The 17,849-nt window shown below is 42.8% G+C and overlaps 1 protein-coding gene across 1 annotated transcript in view; it reads right to left on the reverse strand.

The window, feature by feature from the left end:
• The window catches only part of PPP1R12A (protein phosphatase 1 regulatory subunit 12A), a 213,876-nt gene extending 198,451 nt beyond the window's left edge, over nt 1-15,425 (reverse strand). Inside the window, exon 1 of the mRNA XM_065423865.1 lies at nt 15,059-15,425. Within this exon, the coding sequence (XP_065279937.1) occupies nt 15,059-15,295 (237 nt within the window). The 5' untranslated portion in view covers nt 15,296-15,425. The remainder of the gene's footprint in view (nt 1-15,058) is intronic.
• Nucleotides 15,426-17,849: the final 2,424 nt, after the last annotated feature.

Genomic DNA, 17,849 nt, shown 5'->3' on the forward strand with positions numbered 1-17,849 from the left:
ATTCATAAACTTGGCTAATTAAAAGTTTTTTTGTTTTTTAAAAAAGGCTTTCATTTTTAACTCCTATGGATAGTACAAAAACTGACTTCCACACATTTATGAATTAAGGCCAAATTTCTACTGCAAATACATTAATACTTTCATGCAAGTGTTTTCACCATTAAGAGATGGGGAACAAGCAGAGTTAACGTAACATCTACAGAAGGAGGAATAGAACCCAGATTCCCTCACTCCTAGTACTGCAGTTTAGCCACAAATCTAGACTTCCCTGTTTGTAACTCACCTTATTAGAAGATAATTTCCTGCAGTGCAATTGTCATTATGATCACAGCTTGATAACAGTTACCTCCCTTTCAGAGGAACAGCAGAGTAATTTAAAGATTCTTGTTAGTTTCACAGCTCTAAGATGCATGGGTAGTTGTTGGAAGTTTCACTTTTGCTGTTCAGAGTGCTGAGAAAGAATTTTATCTGCATCTTTACAGTAGGTGTGGTCTCTGGGGGGGGAGGGGAAATAATGAAACAGGTAGACCAAATTACTCGTTTTCTGCAAAAGAAAAAGCTATGAGTAGCAGTAGTATAGGCCTATTAGGAAAGTTATGAGCAACAGTAGTAAAGCTAGATCATGGGTGGAGGGCTGGATGATGAAAGAAAGGGATGGTGAAAAGGGGAAAAACAAGATAGCTCAGTGGTTTGAGCATTGGCCTGCTAAACCTAGGGTTGTGAGTTCAATCCTTGAGGGGGCCATTTGGGGATCTGGAGATTAGTCCCGCTTTGAGCAGGGGGTTGGACTAGATGACCTCCTGAGGTCCCTTCCAACCCTGATATTCTATGATAAAGAGGAGCTTGGTCACTTCTTATTGCCTCACATTCAATCCTTCCCCCGCCCCAATCAAGAAAGGTAAAACTATTTCTCCTCCGCAGCTGAAGAGCTGGGGAAACTGGAGAAGAAAAAGTTGTATTTGGCACCCAGGTACTACTATTCTGGGACGTGTGCGGGGAAGAAGGGGGAGAATGGGGAGTGCCTAAGAGTGTCTTCACAGCAGGTTCACATCCACGGCTGGTCCATACCAGCGGACTTGGGCTCACAGGGCTTGGGCCGCATGGATGTTTCATTGCTATATAGACGGTTCTGGGACCCTCCCACCTCACAGGGTCCTAGAGCCCAAGCTCCAACCTGAGCCCAGAAGCCTACATAGCAATGAAACAGCCCCGGAACCCGAGGATCTTGAATCAGCTGGCATGGGCCAGCCATAGGTTTTTCTTTATTACGTAGACATACCCTTTGATGCTTTTACAAATAACCTGCAATGCTTGAAATAGCTATGTGCCAAGTGAAAAGTGGAAAGCTTTGTCTGACAAATTGTGAGAGCCCAAAGCTATTGATTTCTGCAGAATGTAAGAACCTTTAGATGGGCTAGCTTTCTAGTCCCTCTCCTTACTCTTCTAAATTAACTGAACACAAACCAATGCTGTGTTATCTTTCTGAGTCAGCAAGCAGCTCCAATGGCTCTGCTGCATTAAATGGTATTCCCCAACAGCAGCATCTTGAAATTAAGATTAGGAGTTGTAAGACTAGTCATTCAGAACTCCATGCAGCAGAGAAATAGTCAAAGATTGTTAGTTTCAGGATACTGTTACAGAAAGCTATAAGCAAAGACAATCATTAGAGACATTCAAGGAATAAGCATACTCCAAAAAAGGTTCCAAGCAGCAAGAGACAGAAAGCTCCTACTTTGCAACAGTTATTGGGGAAATATAATTTGAAATTTAACACATACTGGCCAGAGGATAATATAAAGAATTGAGACCCCATGCAAGAGCCATTGACCACACCAGGGGTCGGCAACCTTTCAGAAGTGGTGTGCCGAGTCTTCATTTATTCACTCTAATTTAAGGTTTTGCATGCCAGTAATACATTTTAATGTTTTTAGAAGGTCTCTTTCTATAAGTCTATAATATATAATTAAACTATTGTTGTATGTAAAGTAAATAAGTTTTTTAAAATGTTTAAGAAGCTTCATTTAAAATTAAACTAAAATACAGAGCCCCGCGGACTGCTAGCCAGGACCCGGGCAGTGTGAGTGCCACTGAAAATCAGCTCGCGTGCCATAGGTTGCCTATCCCTGGACTACACCCTGCTACTTTATTTACAAGCAAGCTGGGGGTTGTCAAGGACTAGGCTTCTCAGAAAGGCACTGCTTCTGGACCCCAACTGAAGCTCCCTCTTACCTAAATTTCCCCCTTTCACCTTATCCCCCCACTAGCTAGTCTAGTAATTTAAGATTTATGTATTTATTGCACAGTACTATACACTAATAGAAGTTTGGGGAGTATTTGTTAGATTATTACCCTCCTCCCACTGCAGCCAAAGAAAGTGTTTCATTTCAAACACTTCCAAGACCGAAATATTTTGAAATACCACAGCAGAGTCAAAATAAACTTCCCTGGTGAGGAGTCCTGTGTTCCAATTATCCAGCAAGCAAAGGGCCATATAGGGGTTAACAGCAAGATCCATCCTGGCCTGTTTTTTGTACTGGCCTCCAGCTAGGAGGTACCAGTAATTATGGTTGCCCAACTGTCTAATCACACAAACCCAAACACCCTTGCCCCATCACAGCACATGAGGTCCCGCCCCTTCTCCAAGGCCATGGTCCTGCTCACTCCATCCCCTCTCTCCGTCGCTCGCTCTCCCACACCCACACTCACTTTCACCAGACTGGGGCAGGGGGTTGGGGTGTGGGAGGGGAGGTGGGCTCCGGGCTGGGGCTGAGGGGTTTGGAGTGTGGAAGGGGGCTCCGGGCTGGGCGTGGGAAGAGGTTTTGGGTTCAGGAGGAGGTGTGGGGTGCAGGCTCTGGGAGGGAGTTTGAGTGCAGGAGGGGGCTCAGGGCTGGGGTGCAGGAGGGGGCTCAGGACTGGGGTGCAGGAGGGGGCTCAGGACTGGGGTGCAGGAGGGGGCTGGGCAGCACTTACATCGGGCGGCTCCCAGAAGCAACCAGCATGTCCGGTTCCTAGGCTCAGAGGCAACCAAGTGGCTCTGAGGGCTGCCTCTGCCTTGCAGGCACCACCCCCACAGCTCCCATTGGCCATGGTTCCTGGCCAATTGGAGCTGTAAGAGTCAGCGCTCGGGGCAAGGGCAGCGTGCAGAGGCCACCTGGCTGCCCCTACACCTAGGAGCCAGAGGGAAGTGCCAGTCGCTTCCGGGAACCGTGCAGTGCCAGGGCAGGTAGGGAGCCTGCCTTAGCCCTGCTGCACCGCAGACCAGACTTTGGCCTATTAAAATCTCCCGGATTGCCTTTAATAGTCACTGAGAGATTGAGGCTGATTCCGGGAGACTCCCGGCCAATCTCGGCAGGTTGACAACCCTAATAAAGATTCAAATGTGTTCGGTTCTAGTAGGTTTTTTTTTTAAAACTGCTTTTGAACCAAGAGGTAGTTTTTAATCTTCAGTGCTACATGCAAGATCTTGTTTTTACATAAACCAGGACTTCAGAATTGTTCACATTAACTGAGAAAGGTGCTAAAGTTTGAAATGGACTGGGGATGAGGATGACATGGCATGCCACAAATAGCAAAAGAGGTGCAATTATTTGCTGTTTTAATTCATATACTAAGTGAAATTAAGTATTGGAGGGTTAGTGGTAGAGAGAAAATAGTCACACTGCACCTCTGTTTAATTAAATGTCTCTTCCCAAACTAACAGAAACTAAATAGTAATACTAGGCTTCCTACATCTTAGTCAAGTTACCAAAACACCAGTAAGAATATCTTACTGTATCTTCCTATAGTGAAATAAAAATACATTTCCCTTAATACACAAGTTAGGTCTCCAGTACATAAAGTGACATGCTGGTATCAGTATTAGATACCCCTTTTCTACACAAGCACTTTGGCTATATACAGACAAGTACCAAGTATTTGGTTAGATAATCTAAAAAGATGATACAAAGAGCACAAGCAGCAGTACATGTCTAATAAGGGGACTGCATACAGAAACTCACTGACAGACACAGTATTGGTGAAGCACACCCTCTCTGCTATGCTATTCTTGAGAGCCAAGAAACTGACATTACACAAAGATTCTCCTTACAAAAAGAAAGTGTTAAACTGTTTTCCATGGAGTTGGAGACAAATTACATACTCTATTCAAAGTAGCTTTAATCACTTAGGGCCCTTATAATAAAGTGCACAACAAGTTTCACAGGTTAGACAAAGCGAGAATGTAAATTTCTAATAATTTGCAGTTGTATATAACTTGTGTTTTTAATTCCATCGGATACTGACTGGGGAGGCCTCTAGGCATAATTAATACAATTACAAACTTCACTCTTTACCTGGACTAAAACCCAAGAGAGGGATGGCACAAGACAGTCTTCCACTTATCCTCAGCTGAGCTTTTTATGAAGGTTAGGCACCATCAAGTCATAAAGCACCAGTACATAATGATTTTTAGACCAAGGCAATTTACATTTAAAGTCAACTGTAGATTAGTAACGCTCATTTGAAAATGTGTTAATGTAAACTTAAAGTTTAATTAAATGCTGAGGCTTTTTAACTGACCCTTCTGGTAAGGTCTCAAATTTTACAAAAATGCTAAAGACAAGATACATAAAGTTAAGGTCTTGGTCCTGGAAACACTAACGCAGTTATGTAAAGTAGTTCACAATAATAGAATAGTCTGATTTCAGTGGCTATTCATGTGAGTAAAGCTAAGCATGTGCATGTTTACAACATTGTAAAGTTGTATTTATTAACACGTTAGTGGCATAAAATCTCATTTCAAAACAAGACTGAAAGTTTAGACTTTCAATACATTATCAAAATTATCACAAACTTATTTTTTGTAAATACATAGGCCAAAGTTTTCAAAACAAGGATCCTAAGCCTACATTTAAGCACCTATGGGTATGATTTAAAAAAAAAAAAACACACTACATGATTTAGAAGCACAAGGCCCATGAAAATTACTAACTTATGGAGAAACATAGCCTAGTCAAAGAATTTCAGCTTTCTTTCAGCTTTTCAGAAGTTCAACAGGTTCACAAATTCCAAGGTCAGAAGGGAAAATTGTGATCATCTAGTCTGACCTCCTGTACAACACAGGCCATAGAATTTACGCAAAATAATTCCTAGAACCGATCTTTTAGAAAAACAGCCAATCTTGATTTAAAAGTGTCTAAAGATAAAGAATCCACCACAACTAAATTAGTAAATTGTTCCAATGGTAAATTACTCTTAAAAATGTATGCCTTATTTCCAGTCTGAATTTACCTAGCTTGAGCTTCCAGTCATTTGATCATGTTATAGCTTTGTCTACTACACTGAAGAGCCCATTATCAAATATTTGTTCCCCCAAGCAGCTCCTTATAGACTGATCAAATTACCCCTTTAAACTTCTCTTTGTTAAGCTAAACAGCGGTAGATCCAAGGAACTCAAGCTATGAGGCACATTTTCCATTCTTTTAATCATTCTTGTAGTTCTTCTCTGAACCATCCTTCTCCAATTTATTGACATGCTTCTTCAATTGTAGACATCAGAACTGGACACAATCTTCCAATAGCAGTGCCAAATACAGTGATAAAATAACCTCTCTATCTTACTCAAGACTCCACTGTTTATGCATCCAAGGGTCACATTAACCCTTTTGGCCACAGCGTTGTGCTGGGAGCTCACGTTTAGCATCATGATTCCCAAATCTTTTTCATAGTCACCACTTCTCAGGATCGTATCCACCATCCTGGAAATATTGCTCCTAGACGTATATGCATTTAGCCGTATTATGGATGGACATTTTTATAAAAAAGCAATGTGCCAAATAAATTAGTTTGCTTGGATGCTGCATTCCTTCTCTCTACCCTTCATGTTTGTCCCTATGGTAAGCTTGTGTTTTTAGATGGTCTCCTCTTACGAATTTGGAAAGCACTACCTAGAACATTCTACATTTACAAACATAAGTATTAGTACTAAAATAATTTGTGGCCAGCCAATTTTGATTGAGAGTGACAGATTTTTGTCTGAAGACAAATAGAATTCTTATTAGCGATTAAAAGTCAAAAGCACTAACTAGCACTCTTGTGGAGAAAATCCAGAGTCAGCATAAGCAGGTGCAATGCCAAACTGGGCCTTTGTGTGATTATTTTGTCTGTAGTGCCTCAGCATATTTATTAAAATCCCTGTATTTATCAAAGATCAATTACATTTATTTTATTATTTTAAATGCCCCCATTAGCCTTATATTCATAATACGCTCTAAGAAGGTGTATGACAGTAATGGAGAAACTATTATGCCCACTGAATGCCACCACTCATATTTGAAAACATTTCTAAAACTCTGCATCAGTAAATTTAAAGTGGAAGACAAGATGAACTGTTTCGTACAGTAGTTAGTGACGCCTCAAAATCCATTAACACACCACTTCCGTAGGTGGTAGTTTGACAAAGCTTACTGTACCTAATTTAAAACCTATGTTTAAAACTCCAGAGACCACTCATGACTAACCGTTTTGTTTGTTGTAAATACATGATAATCTTTGCCTTACTGACATATCACAATGCACTTTTAACAGACCACTAGAAAGGTGACAGCTGAGGAATGCCTCCACTCCTATGCCAAGATTTCCATTGACTCATTTCAGGAATGCACACAGCAAGCATGACAGCTTGGAATGTCTCCACCCATCTGATAGCATCTGAACATGCACTGCTTACAGCTAGCAGTACAGACTTGCAGCTCTATTCCAATTAGCCAGATCAACAAAGAAAACTAATAAGAATAACGACTTTTACATGCAGTATGAAATTTTGCACTTCTCAATGCATGCCAAGTAGTGAATACTTAATTGTGATGTACTTAATGGCTAAAATCTTAGTTTTTATCTCAGAAGGGAAATTAAACTGAACAAGAGACAATTAAGGGGCAAGTGCTTGCTTTTATGTAATTCATCCTTTGAAGGATTTGGTCAGAACAATAAAATATAATCAGGTAAATGTTACTGAATGTTGTGTTGCGTTCTCTTTTGTAGGCCTCAAATCACTTATATCAGTAAGCATAACCTATTAACTGGAATAGACATTATAAAGGTCACCAAAACAACAAAAAAACCATTCAAAAGCTTATATTATTTCCAGTTATGCCCATAAGTGTGTACACAGAAGACACGGGCACAGATCCTCAGCTTAAGGATGATCTTTTGAAGTCATGGCTCCAATAGCAATCATCATCTGAGGATCTGCCCTTCCTCCCCCCCAAGAGCTCACAATATAATCTGAATTATTATACCATTTCAGGAAATAGAAGTGAAATAGTTACAAGTTACGTTCAAAAGCTACAATGACACCTAGGCTTAGTCTACTCTACACCTAAAAATTAGGTGGACCTAGCTACACTGCTCAGGGCTATGAAAAATTTCACACCCTGTGCAACGTAGTTAGGTTGACCTAACCCTCATTGTAGACACAGCTAGTGTGACAGAAGAATTCTTCCATCGACCTAGCTACTGCCTCAATAGTATGGATTTACTAGAGCAGGGGTTCTCAAACTGGGTGTCAGGACCCTTCAGGGGATCGCAAGGTTATCCAATGGGGGGGTCGCAAGCTGCCAGCATCCACTCCAAGCCCCGCTTTGCCTCCAGCATTTATAATGGTGTTAAATATATTAAAAAGTGTTTTTCATTTACGGGGGGGGGGGAGGGGTGTCAAACTCAGAGGCTTGGTATGTGAAAGGGGTCACCAGTACAAAAGTGAACCACTGTACTAGAGTGATGGGGAAAAAAACCTTCTGTCAGAGTAGCAAGTGTCTATACTAGTAGTTCTCAACCTATTTACCACTGTTGGCTGCATGTGCAGGTCCCTAGTGTTATGTGGGCCGCATCCACAGAATATATATACTACCTGTATTGCTCTGAGGATGTCACATGAGCCGCAGCCATGTGCTGATAAGTGGCCCGCGGGCCGCAGGTAGAGAACCACTGGTTTACACTATAGCAGTTTAACTGCAGCACTGCAGCGGTAGCACAAGTAGCATAGACATCTGCCTAGATCAGCAATTAACTTCCTCAACCTGAATATGTTCACATGCAGTGGTTCCCAAACGACCTATTGTTATGAGTGGTTTATGTAACATTCCTTTTACTACACAACAATAGGTTACAAAACAAAAAAATTCAAAATCAATCAAATGTACCATATGTCAGAACACGCACGGCATTTAATCTACACGTTTCATTGTGCCAACGAAGTCTGTAAACACATCAATGTACTGAATCAAGAATACTTAATTCCAGGATAAAGTTTACAACTAGAAGACATGGTCATTGAGCAGCAACTTATTTTACAAAATAAAATTATATTGGCTGTAGTTATTGCCTATATTTTGAATTTGTTATGAAACCTATATGACTATCTGATATAGCATTTGAATAATAGCTTTATTACAGATATTATAAATAAGTTTGAGATGTTTCTACTCATGTCATTGCCAGTAGTTTTTAAGACGGAAGTTTCCCAATGCTTTGTCTCAGCCTAAATGCTAGAATTCAGTTCAGTTATTATATTTGTGCATTTAAAAGGGGACACTAAGCAAGGACAATGTGATGTCTTTACACACAATTCAAAAAAGAGAGGTTGGGTTCAAACTTGGCATATACACCTCTACCCCGATATAACGCGACCCAATATAACACGAATTCGGTAAAGCAGCGCTCTGGGGAGCGGGGCTGCGCGCTCCGGCGGATCAAAGCAAGTTCAATATAACGCAGTTTCACCTATAACACGGTAAGATTTTTTTGGCTCCCGAGGACAGCGTTATATCGGGGTAGAGGTGTAGTTAATCCTCAGTATGCACAAGTCTGTTAAGCCAAGTTTGGAGAGGTATAATATTTACAATTTTTGCACTCTACAAAAATTTGTATGCAGTCACATGCTTAGTAGAAAATACTGTTTTTCTTATACATAGGCTAAGTACTATAGATGCCCTAAGTTATCATGTAGTATGAAGGGGCACATGATGTGTCCAACACTTCATATACTTTCTCTCTTCCTCCACCACAACTACTTCTTTAGAGAGAACAGAAATTAGACAGGCCTTTATTAATGCAATATTAAGGTTGCAAAATTAAAGAACAGAAGTCAGGAAATTAAGAGTTATCTTAAAAAAGTTATTAGCTTGGTCACACTGAAGTATTAGGCTATTCAATTCCCATTTCCTGGAAATTAACAGGTTTTACAGAATCTATGGCCAGCAGAAGTGTTTGCACTCATTTCTTTACATTATAATTAATTTTTTAAAAACAAACATGTTTCCCAGTCTGAAGTCAGACAGTGCAACATTAAGAACATAGAAGTGAAACTGATTTCCCCACTTCTGTTGCCCGACTGAGACACACGCAAAAGGAAAAAAGCAGAACAATGACCAATAAAGGATTTTTTAAAAATCCTCACCTCTAAGGATACAGTGTTATCAGAAACAGGAAGGATTTCCCCCCGCATGGAATGAGATGGAAGGTATCAGTTTCACAGTAAGCCAAGTACAAATTCTGATGTACGGATTTCAAGATTTTTGTGCTATTTTTTTTATATCTAATGTAAAACTAATTGTTTCTGCAAATGGGGCAAGACTCTGTCCTCCAGTAAGACCAACACCATTGAAGTCGCAGCTCAGGGAGTGGGGGTTGGGTGCTAAGGTGGCTTTGAGCCATTTTTGCATCATCCTGATCCCAAATTGCTCTGCAGCTCCTATCGTTATGTAGATGGCCATAGGGGCTTAGATTACAGAAATCTGCCCCTGGCTACCGGGCTGCCATGCTGCATGTTGTGTCCCCTTGCCCTTGGTACACTTCCTATCCCAGGGCTTGCAAGGGGGTCCTCAGAAGACAGCCTCCCAGCTGTCTTCCTCTGTTTTTAAGCCAGTGGACTCCATCCACAGCTCAATCACTGGTTTTTAAGCACCCTTTTACACCACTCCAGCCCTTTAATCAGGTGTAAAGGCACTAGAGGGGGATATGGCTATTACCCAAGATACTTAATGACAATCAGTACTAAAGCCCATGTCAGCATGAGTGATCGAGTATATACATTTGCCATAAATAAGCAATAATTTCATCTCTTTGAAAGAAAGGGGATGCAGTTAACTTATTTCAAAGTAAACTCAAAGCAACTACCTCTGAGATTGGTAAATATTAAGATAACAATAACTAGCATACATGGCATGTAGTGCCATCTCCAAGCTTGCCCTTTGTCAGCCAAAAACAGATCACTGTACAGTTCTATGATGAATTATCTATGGTTATAGTGTTGTTAGCCACTGCTGAGCCAGTGCTGTACAATATCAAGACAACGGCATTAAGATAGTCTTAAAATCAGTTCCCCCACGCGAAAACTATGTTTTAGCTACAAAGTGGGTGAGGTAACACTTTTATTGGACCAACTTCTGTTGGTGAGCGATAGAAGCTTTCGAGCTACACAGAATTCTTCTTCAGACTAAACAGCAGATTTTGTTAGGAAGAAGAGTTTAAGAGATAGTAAGGCAATGAAATCAGTCTGCACAATAATATCAAGTGTTCAATTCAAATAGCTAGCATTATATTCCCACATCAGCTTGATCACCAGTTATGTGGCAAAATGGTGTCAATACTTCCCCATAGCTCACAGGTGTAGGAAGACAAACGACTGTTCACAAAGCACTCCAATATCTTAGGGATGAGCCTATAGAAGAGCCTATTATAGATTTAAAAACCTACCACTAAGATGTGACTATACATACTATGCAATTTAGATCTGCTGGTCAACAAGTTTTAAAATAATTTGGCAGTCTCCTTTTACAAGCAATGATTCCATAAAACCCATGTTTGTATGTTGCTCATGTCAGTAAGTCTGTTCTCAGAGTTAGCCTGTACTGAGAATTGCCCTTTTTTTTTTTTGGGTAAGTGATAATGTAGCGGCTCTAACAGACGAGCCACGCACAGGCAATTTCTTCCCCTCCCCAGAGATTAAATGCTAGCAAGTAGAACATGACATCACATCTCGCCTCCTGATTCTATTCTTCTCTTAAGTCCCTGCTGAATTACCTGGAAGGACACATCACAAGAAAAGAGTTTCAAAGACCCCCTACAATCCTTGTGTTACATCTACGCACATGACAGTTATATAGAAAAAATGCATTATTCAGAGCCTCTGTCTTTTATAACTTTCATTGAGTTAATGGAACATTTTGGATTAGGAAGCCCCAACCCAAAAAACATGGAAACCAACTACGCACAACCCTGTCAAAGGCACAAAATAAGAATCAAATTCAAAGAGGTTAAAATCAGAAGGGACCATTATGATAATCTATTCTAACCTAGATTACAAAAATAAATATTTTTCTTCACTGATTTGCAAATAGCAAGCTTAAATACTACTTGGAATATAGATGGTAAATGTGACACAATGTAGTTTAAGATGTTGCATCCCTTTAAAAAAGAAGCGCACTTAACATGCACCATGCCTACTTCTGCACAGCAAAATATAAAATTAAATCAGCAATTAGTGTCAAATCACTGTAGAATTAAAATGTGTAGGCAGAATGGGGGAAGAGAGGCACTTAGACTTTCCATCTCAGAAATAAATGTCTGCAGTATACATTGGCCTTTAGAATGCATACTGAATAAGAAGCACACTAAGAATTTGTTTGGTTATACAGGAAGAGGGACAAAAACCCCGCCTAGTTCATCCTACAAATTTTATTACTCCACCCAACTAGCTTTTGAGCCTTAATATTGGAACAGATTGGCTAATGAAAGGCCCAGTGGTTTGGCTCGTTGCCACAATGGAAACTGAGCGTACCTCTACACTGAAACTGTAGGAATAATTTCCATTTTGGGTAGACACATATGCATTAACGTTGATCCAGCTAGTATGCTATAAAAAGCAGGGTAGCCATGTGGCGGCAGCAGCAATCTACCTGCTCAAGTACTTACCTAGAGACTCCAACAGGATTGTTTTCAGGCAGCTAGCTTGTGCTGTACAGCTACACTGTTATTTTTAGCTCACTAGTTTTGATCAAAGCTAGCGTGCATACATGTACCTGAGCTGGAAATTACACCTCCAGCTGCAGTGAAACTGAAGCTACCCCATGTGTTCAGGGCTGAACGTGTTGAGGAACTGCCACCAACCACCAGGGCTTCGAAGGAAAGTGCTGCTTACCCCTTTTTCCTATACTGTCTTGTATCTACATGAAAATATTACAAAAATGTAGTTTATGCTCCTGCTCCAGTGCACTAAAACCTAACTCATGGTGGGCCACTCAAGACAGGAGAACGCAGCTGATGTGGAAAAAATGGATGAGAACAGGGGGAAGAGGTCCAAAAATGGGGATAAATCACTTCATTTTAGATATCATGCTGGTATTCTTGTTTCACATGGATGAGCAGGTCTAAATTGATTGATATAGTGCTTAAAAATGATGGCAACCATGGAAAATCTTGTGTATAATAGGGCTTTCAACATTACCAACACTGGTGAAGTCAAAATGGCATTAGCAAAGTGCCAAACTTTTGAGAAGTTTCCCTATGGTACATATGGCCTTACTTCATACCACAGCAACTCTCATTTAGAGTAGACCCATATATTATAAATATGGTGTCCAGCATTTTTTATTTTGTCTCAAATGCATAAATAACAGAGAAGTTTGGCTACACTAAAGACTGTGTGTCAATTAAAGGTACACTGTAACCAATACATTCCCTGAAGGGGTTGGGAGATTATACAATCATTTACTAAGCTACCCTAAGAAAACGATCAATTCACAGTTAAATCTCCCAATTTGCTTTTCAACTAGGTGTTTGTTGACAGAAGCCTCTCAAAGCCATTTTTAGTTATACCATATAGCAGTGACACTAGAGTAACAACTACTCCAACAGAAGTTTAAAGCAACAACAACAACAAAAATCTGCAGCTATCTTGATCTCCCACTATCTGCGGTCAGCTTGCAAATTAAGGAGGGGTGAAAGTCTGACAGTAGGGAAACAAGGATGACATTAATAAGTGCTAAAAATGTTGCACTACGGTATCATAAAGTTGTCAAGGAGACTCCTCACCTGCTTTTTAAAAAGGCTTCTCAGAAATGCCAAAAACTGGAAATCTTAGTCTTAATTTGTTGTTCTACCAATAATGATAAAAAACAACACTTCATCCTTTTGTTCCCACTATTAAAAGTTCTATACATTCTGGATCTGAAAGAACCTGTTTACATATTAACATCTAACCAAATAAGATATGACTTCTGACTAGTAAGACATTTCTTCAGAGTACAAGTATCCAGACTGATTAAATGAAGCTACACTATACTAACAAATTTGTTAGTCTCTAAGGTGCCACAAGTACTCCTGTTCATTTTGCGGATACAGACTAACACGGCTGCTACTCTGAAACCTACACTATACTAGTTTGCCAAACAACATAACCTATACTGAAATTAAGGAGTTTGCCAGAATGTTACCAAAACAGAAATTTGATGATTACCCCATAAATTGTCATGTTCATTTTTTCTGTTATTTTTTTGCCAGTAGGAAGCATACCAATTCAATCAAGGCTAATAATTCAATGAAAGGGCAGGTGACAACTTTTGTACAGGAAACAGTGAAGCTATTATATAGCTTACATTACGGTAAGAGTTAAAAGCATAAAATCCAGTTCTCAGCAATCCATTTATTGTTAGCTATTACAATAAATAATGGGGCATTCCTCATACTTATTTCAATATCAAGATGTTTACTACACACTAAAGTCACCAGTTTGTGTTTAGAAAGAGAACACTGTTAACTACACTGCTCTGAATTCCCTCACTGCATTACTTTGGAAAGATTTTTACCTGATCAAACTAGAGCTCATAATTACTAAGTCTTTCTGAAACTACTGAGGTACAATTATCAAAACAAAAAAATAATCTGTCAAAGAGATTATTCTTGCTTTTCTGAATTTAGTTCAGTGAATGTAATATGCTGCTATGGTTTTTGGTCTGTTGCAGAAACGAAAACTATTCAAACCCACATTATCTCTGGATTGCCACTGCCTTTCCTTATTTGGCTAACATTTTCAGATTCCAATCAGATTGCTATAAAACTTTAATATGCACAAAGCATCCATTTTGAGGAAACTTCACGGCCACTTTCCTTTCCATTCCATTCCCCCCACCCTAAATGAAAGTTAGATCTCAGTTCAAAAACCATGAACAAAGCAATCCCTTCTTACAACCTCCCACCGCAGGAAAAATATACTGTAAAAACACTGCTAACCTAAGAGTAGGGCTTTCACACTGCGGCAGAAACCATCAATAAAGAAAGACGCCTGTCTCCTATTGACACACGTTTCTATATTAAGAACAAAACACTAGTTCCCCCTAGAAACCAGAGAAAAATAAAAGATTCGCCTTCACAAAAAGCGGATTTAATCCCCTAAAGTGCAGAGAAATTGGAGGGGTCGGGGCAGCAGGAAATCGGTCCCGATATTAACAGCAAACATGGGAGTGACCCCGTTTCTCATCCCACCATCCCTACCTGCCAACACCACCCCCTTTCCGGGATCTGCCTTCACCTCCCCGCCCCACACACACACACACTCCGGGGCGCCATCTCGCCTTCCTGGACACACAGCGGGCAGGGCCCCGGCGGACCCCGCTTTCTCAGTGACACCCTCAATGCCAGCCACAGCCAGGGGGTCCCACCGACACCGTCCCCGGGGGAAAGAAGGCAGAGAGGACCTCGGAACACCCCAGCCAGGGGAGGAAAGGGCTTAGCCTCCACCCCAGCCAGTGGAGTAGAGCCGATCCCAGAGATTAGGGAAAACGAGGAAGAGCAGCCTCTGCAGGGCCGATCCATCTGCCCGGGGCGACACTCCCGGGAGAGACCCCGCTCCGGAGAGCTGGATCCAAACTTGGCAGCACCCAGCCGGGCCCCGATCACCGAGCCCGACAGAGCCCCTCCCGCCCCCATCCCCAGCCGAGCCCGACAGAGCCCCTCCCGCCCCCGCGCGGCCAGGCCCAGCCCCGGTTCCCCCCGCTCAAGCCGAGTCAGGCCCCGCACGGACCTGGTGCAGTGCGGTGAGCCCGTCCACATTGGCGTAGTTGATGTCGGCGCCCCGCTCCAGCAGCCGCAACACCTCGTCCGTGTCCCCGCTGGAGCAGGCGGCCAGGAAGACGGCGCCGTCATCGAACTTCACCTTGGTCTTTTTGCGCTTGACCACGGGCGGCTCCAGGTCGGTCTCGGAGCCGAGCCAGCGCTTCAGCTGCTCGTTCCGCTTCTGTTTGGCGTCCGCCATCTTCATGCCCTGCTCCTGCCTGGCCCTAGCGCTCTGAACCGAGGATAGCTTCTATCCACCACTATCCCACAGAACACCGCGGCCGGGCCGGCCGCCGCCGCGCCGCACTCACTCACCCGCCTAGAGGGAAAGAGCCGGAGAGGGGGCGCGGAGGCCGGCCGCTTTAACATAATCTCGCGAGATTCCTGAGGGGAGGGAGACATCAGAGGGCGGGGCTGCGAAAGATTAGAGCGTGAGATCAGACCTGAGCAGAGGGAGTGGGCGGGGACATGGGCAAGGCTCTGAGCGGGCCGGGAGGGGCTGGAGGAGGCTGGGCAGGGATGGAGCAGCAGCGGCAGCTGGAGGGTGGGGAGGATCGGAGGGGCACAGGGACCCTGACGGGGGAGCGCGCCTAAGCGGCAGGCTGCTGGGCGGGGTGGCAGCAGAGCAGGGGACCGTTGAGCCGCGCGCGCGGGGTGAGGTGAGCAGTTCAGCGGGAAGGTCACGCCGGAGCACGGCGAGGGGGGGGAACCAGCCCGCAGACTGGAACGGGGCGGGCGCGCCAGCGCGCAGGGCCCCGCCCTTCCTCAGTCGATATCCCCTGTCTGCTCGCTGCGCCTGGCCCAGCGGCTCGCCTCCCGCTTCCCCCGACCTAGGTGCTGCCTGGCCGCACGTGCGGAAACACGGGGAGTCGTGACAATGAGGAGTAGCGACTGTCACCGGCCCGTCCCTGAGGCCGCATTTCAGAAGTGCCTGCCCGGGCAGGGCCGTGGGCACCCGCAGAGCCCCAGTGGAGGCTTCGTTCACGTTATGCAAAATTCGCCTCAATTTCCCTCTTTGAACGAAGTGGAGATAATACACCTTTCGGGGGGGGGGGGATAATTAATCACTCTCGGTAAAGCACGCTGGCGTGCAAAGCAGTACATATGCCTTATTTATATCAACGTCGCTTTGGTTTCTACCTCCCTTGAGGGAAGATATGGGTTTAAATGTACTGAAGAAGAGTTGGAATTTGTATTAATAAGAATCACAATGTAGTCTGAGACATTCACAAAACCTCTAACACTTCAAATCCTGCAAGGTTACCCTTTCCTCATTAGAATGGTTCCTTTTCTTTACTGCAGCCATTCCAACAGCCCGATCAAGCTTCCTTTTTCTTTTCTGCCGATTGATGTGTGCCAGCAGCATTTGACAAGAGGCAGTTACATTAAGGTTACCCACCTGTAAGGATTAGTTTCTCGGTGTATTTTGGGCTAAATTTCCATATGCAGACACCTTTGTTGTATCCACCAAATTTGCTAACACAGCCACTGTGCCTACAGAACCTTTATGCAAAATTTGCAGGCACGGTGGGTGGGTGTGAACATACTCAACAGACATCATTTAGGCAAGTGCATTAAGACAACTTTTCAAATGTCAGCAGTGGGGCATGAACACAATTTGCAGATATAACAAACATCCCCATTGACAATATGCATAAATGTCCATAGACACATATTAGGCACCTGCAGTTAAAATTGTGACCCTATGTGGATAATTTATATAGTACCTTTAATCCCCAAAGCACTTTAGAATCAGTCTTCATAGTGGTTTTCACTAACATGAGTAACCCTATTTTCTCTATCAGAGTCCTGATTGAGTTCCCTTGTGTGGACATTCACCAGCCTACTGGGTTTGGACCTGAATGCTGGATCTGTGTGCTTCTAAACTCTCTTGCATTTGGGCAGGCTTCAGCCAGTCTCTAGCCTTGGCCTCTTGGGCACTGATTCTGTGGAATAGGATCCCATGGTCCAGTTGCCCTAGGTCCCAAGACCAATGCAGAATCCCCCAAATATCCCCAGTAGCTTAAGAACATTCTCCCCGAGCTCCATCCTAAAAGATACACTGGTTTATAGTTTGAAGCAAGTAACAGACTTGGTAGAGGAATTCCTAAACCACTTTACTCATAGACAAATCACAAGATACATAAAGTTCTAGGCAAAATAAACACCTGTTTGCAATTCCCTGGCTCGGAGTCCTCACCACTCCTGAGCATTCTTCTTTGGGTTTTAATCAGTGCTTTCAGGGGTCCCAGGTCTCCTCTCCTGGAACCCACTCCTCTAGCTCAGTTTTGTCTTCCTGATCAGGGAGTTTCCTTTGACTCCTGCAGCAAGCTCCCATTAGCTGATTCAGGTCTGGTGCTTAAAAGGTTCCCCAACGCAGAGTATGTCCCTTTGTGTTTCCTGAATCACTCAGAGTCTGTGTTTTTAAAAGCTATTCTAACACCTTGTTTCTTTGCTTCTGTTGTGGATTTTCCATTGTGCCAACACCACACCCTGCAGACAACCTGCATCCATTTCATTGTTCTAGGTTGCTTCCAACCTGAATGGAAGACCATTCAGGTTAATGATTCCTTGTTGTTCCTGTTCACCTGTATAGACTTGGTTGGGAGCTACATGACATAAACCCTGTGAGCAAATAGCTGATTCGCTATACACTGAGGCATTCAATGATTCAGCAGTTTCATAAAACCATATGTTTTACACAGACATTTTGCAAACTGTCACACGTTCTATAGTAAGTGTTTGGAAGAGTGGACTCA

The sequence above is a fragment of the Emys orbicularis genome, chromosome 1, assembly GCF_028017835.1.
Source record: "Emys orbicularis isolate rEmyOrb1 chromosome 1, rEmyOrb1.hap1, whole genome shotgun sequence".
NCBI lineage: Eukaryota > Metazoa > Chordata > Testudines > Emydidae > Emys > Emys orbicularis.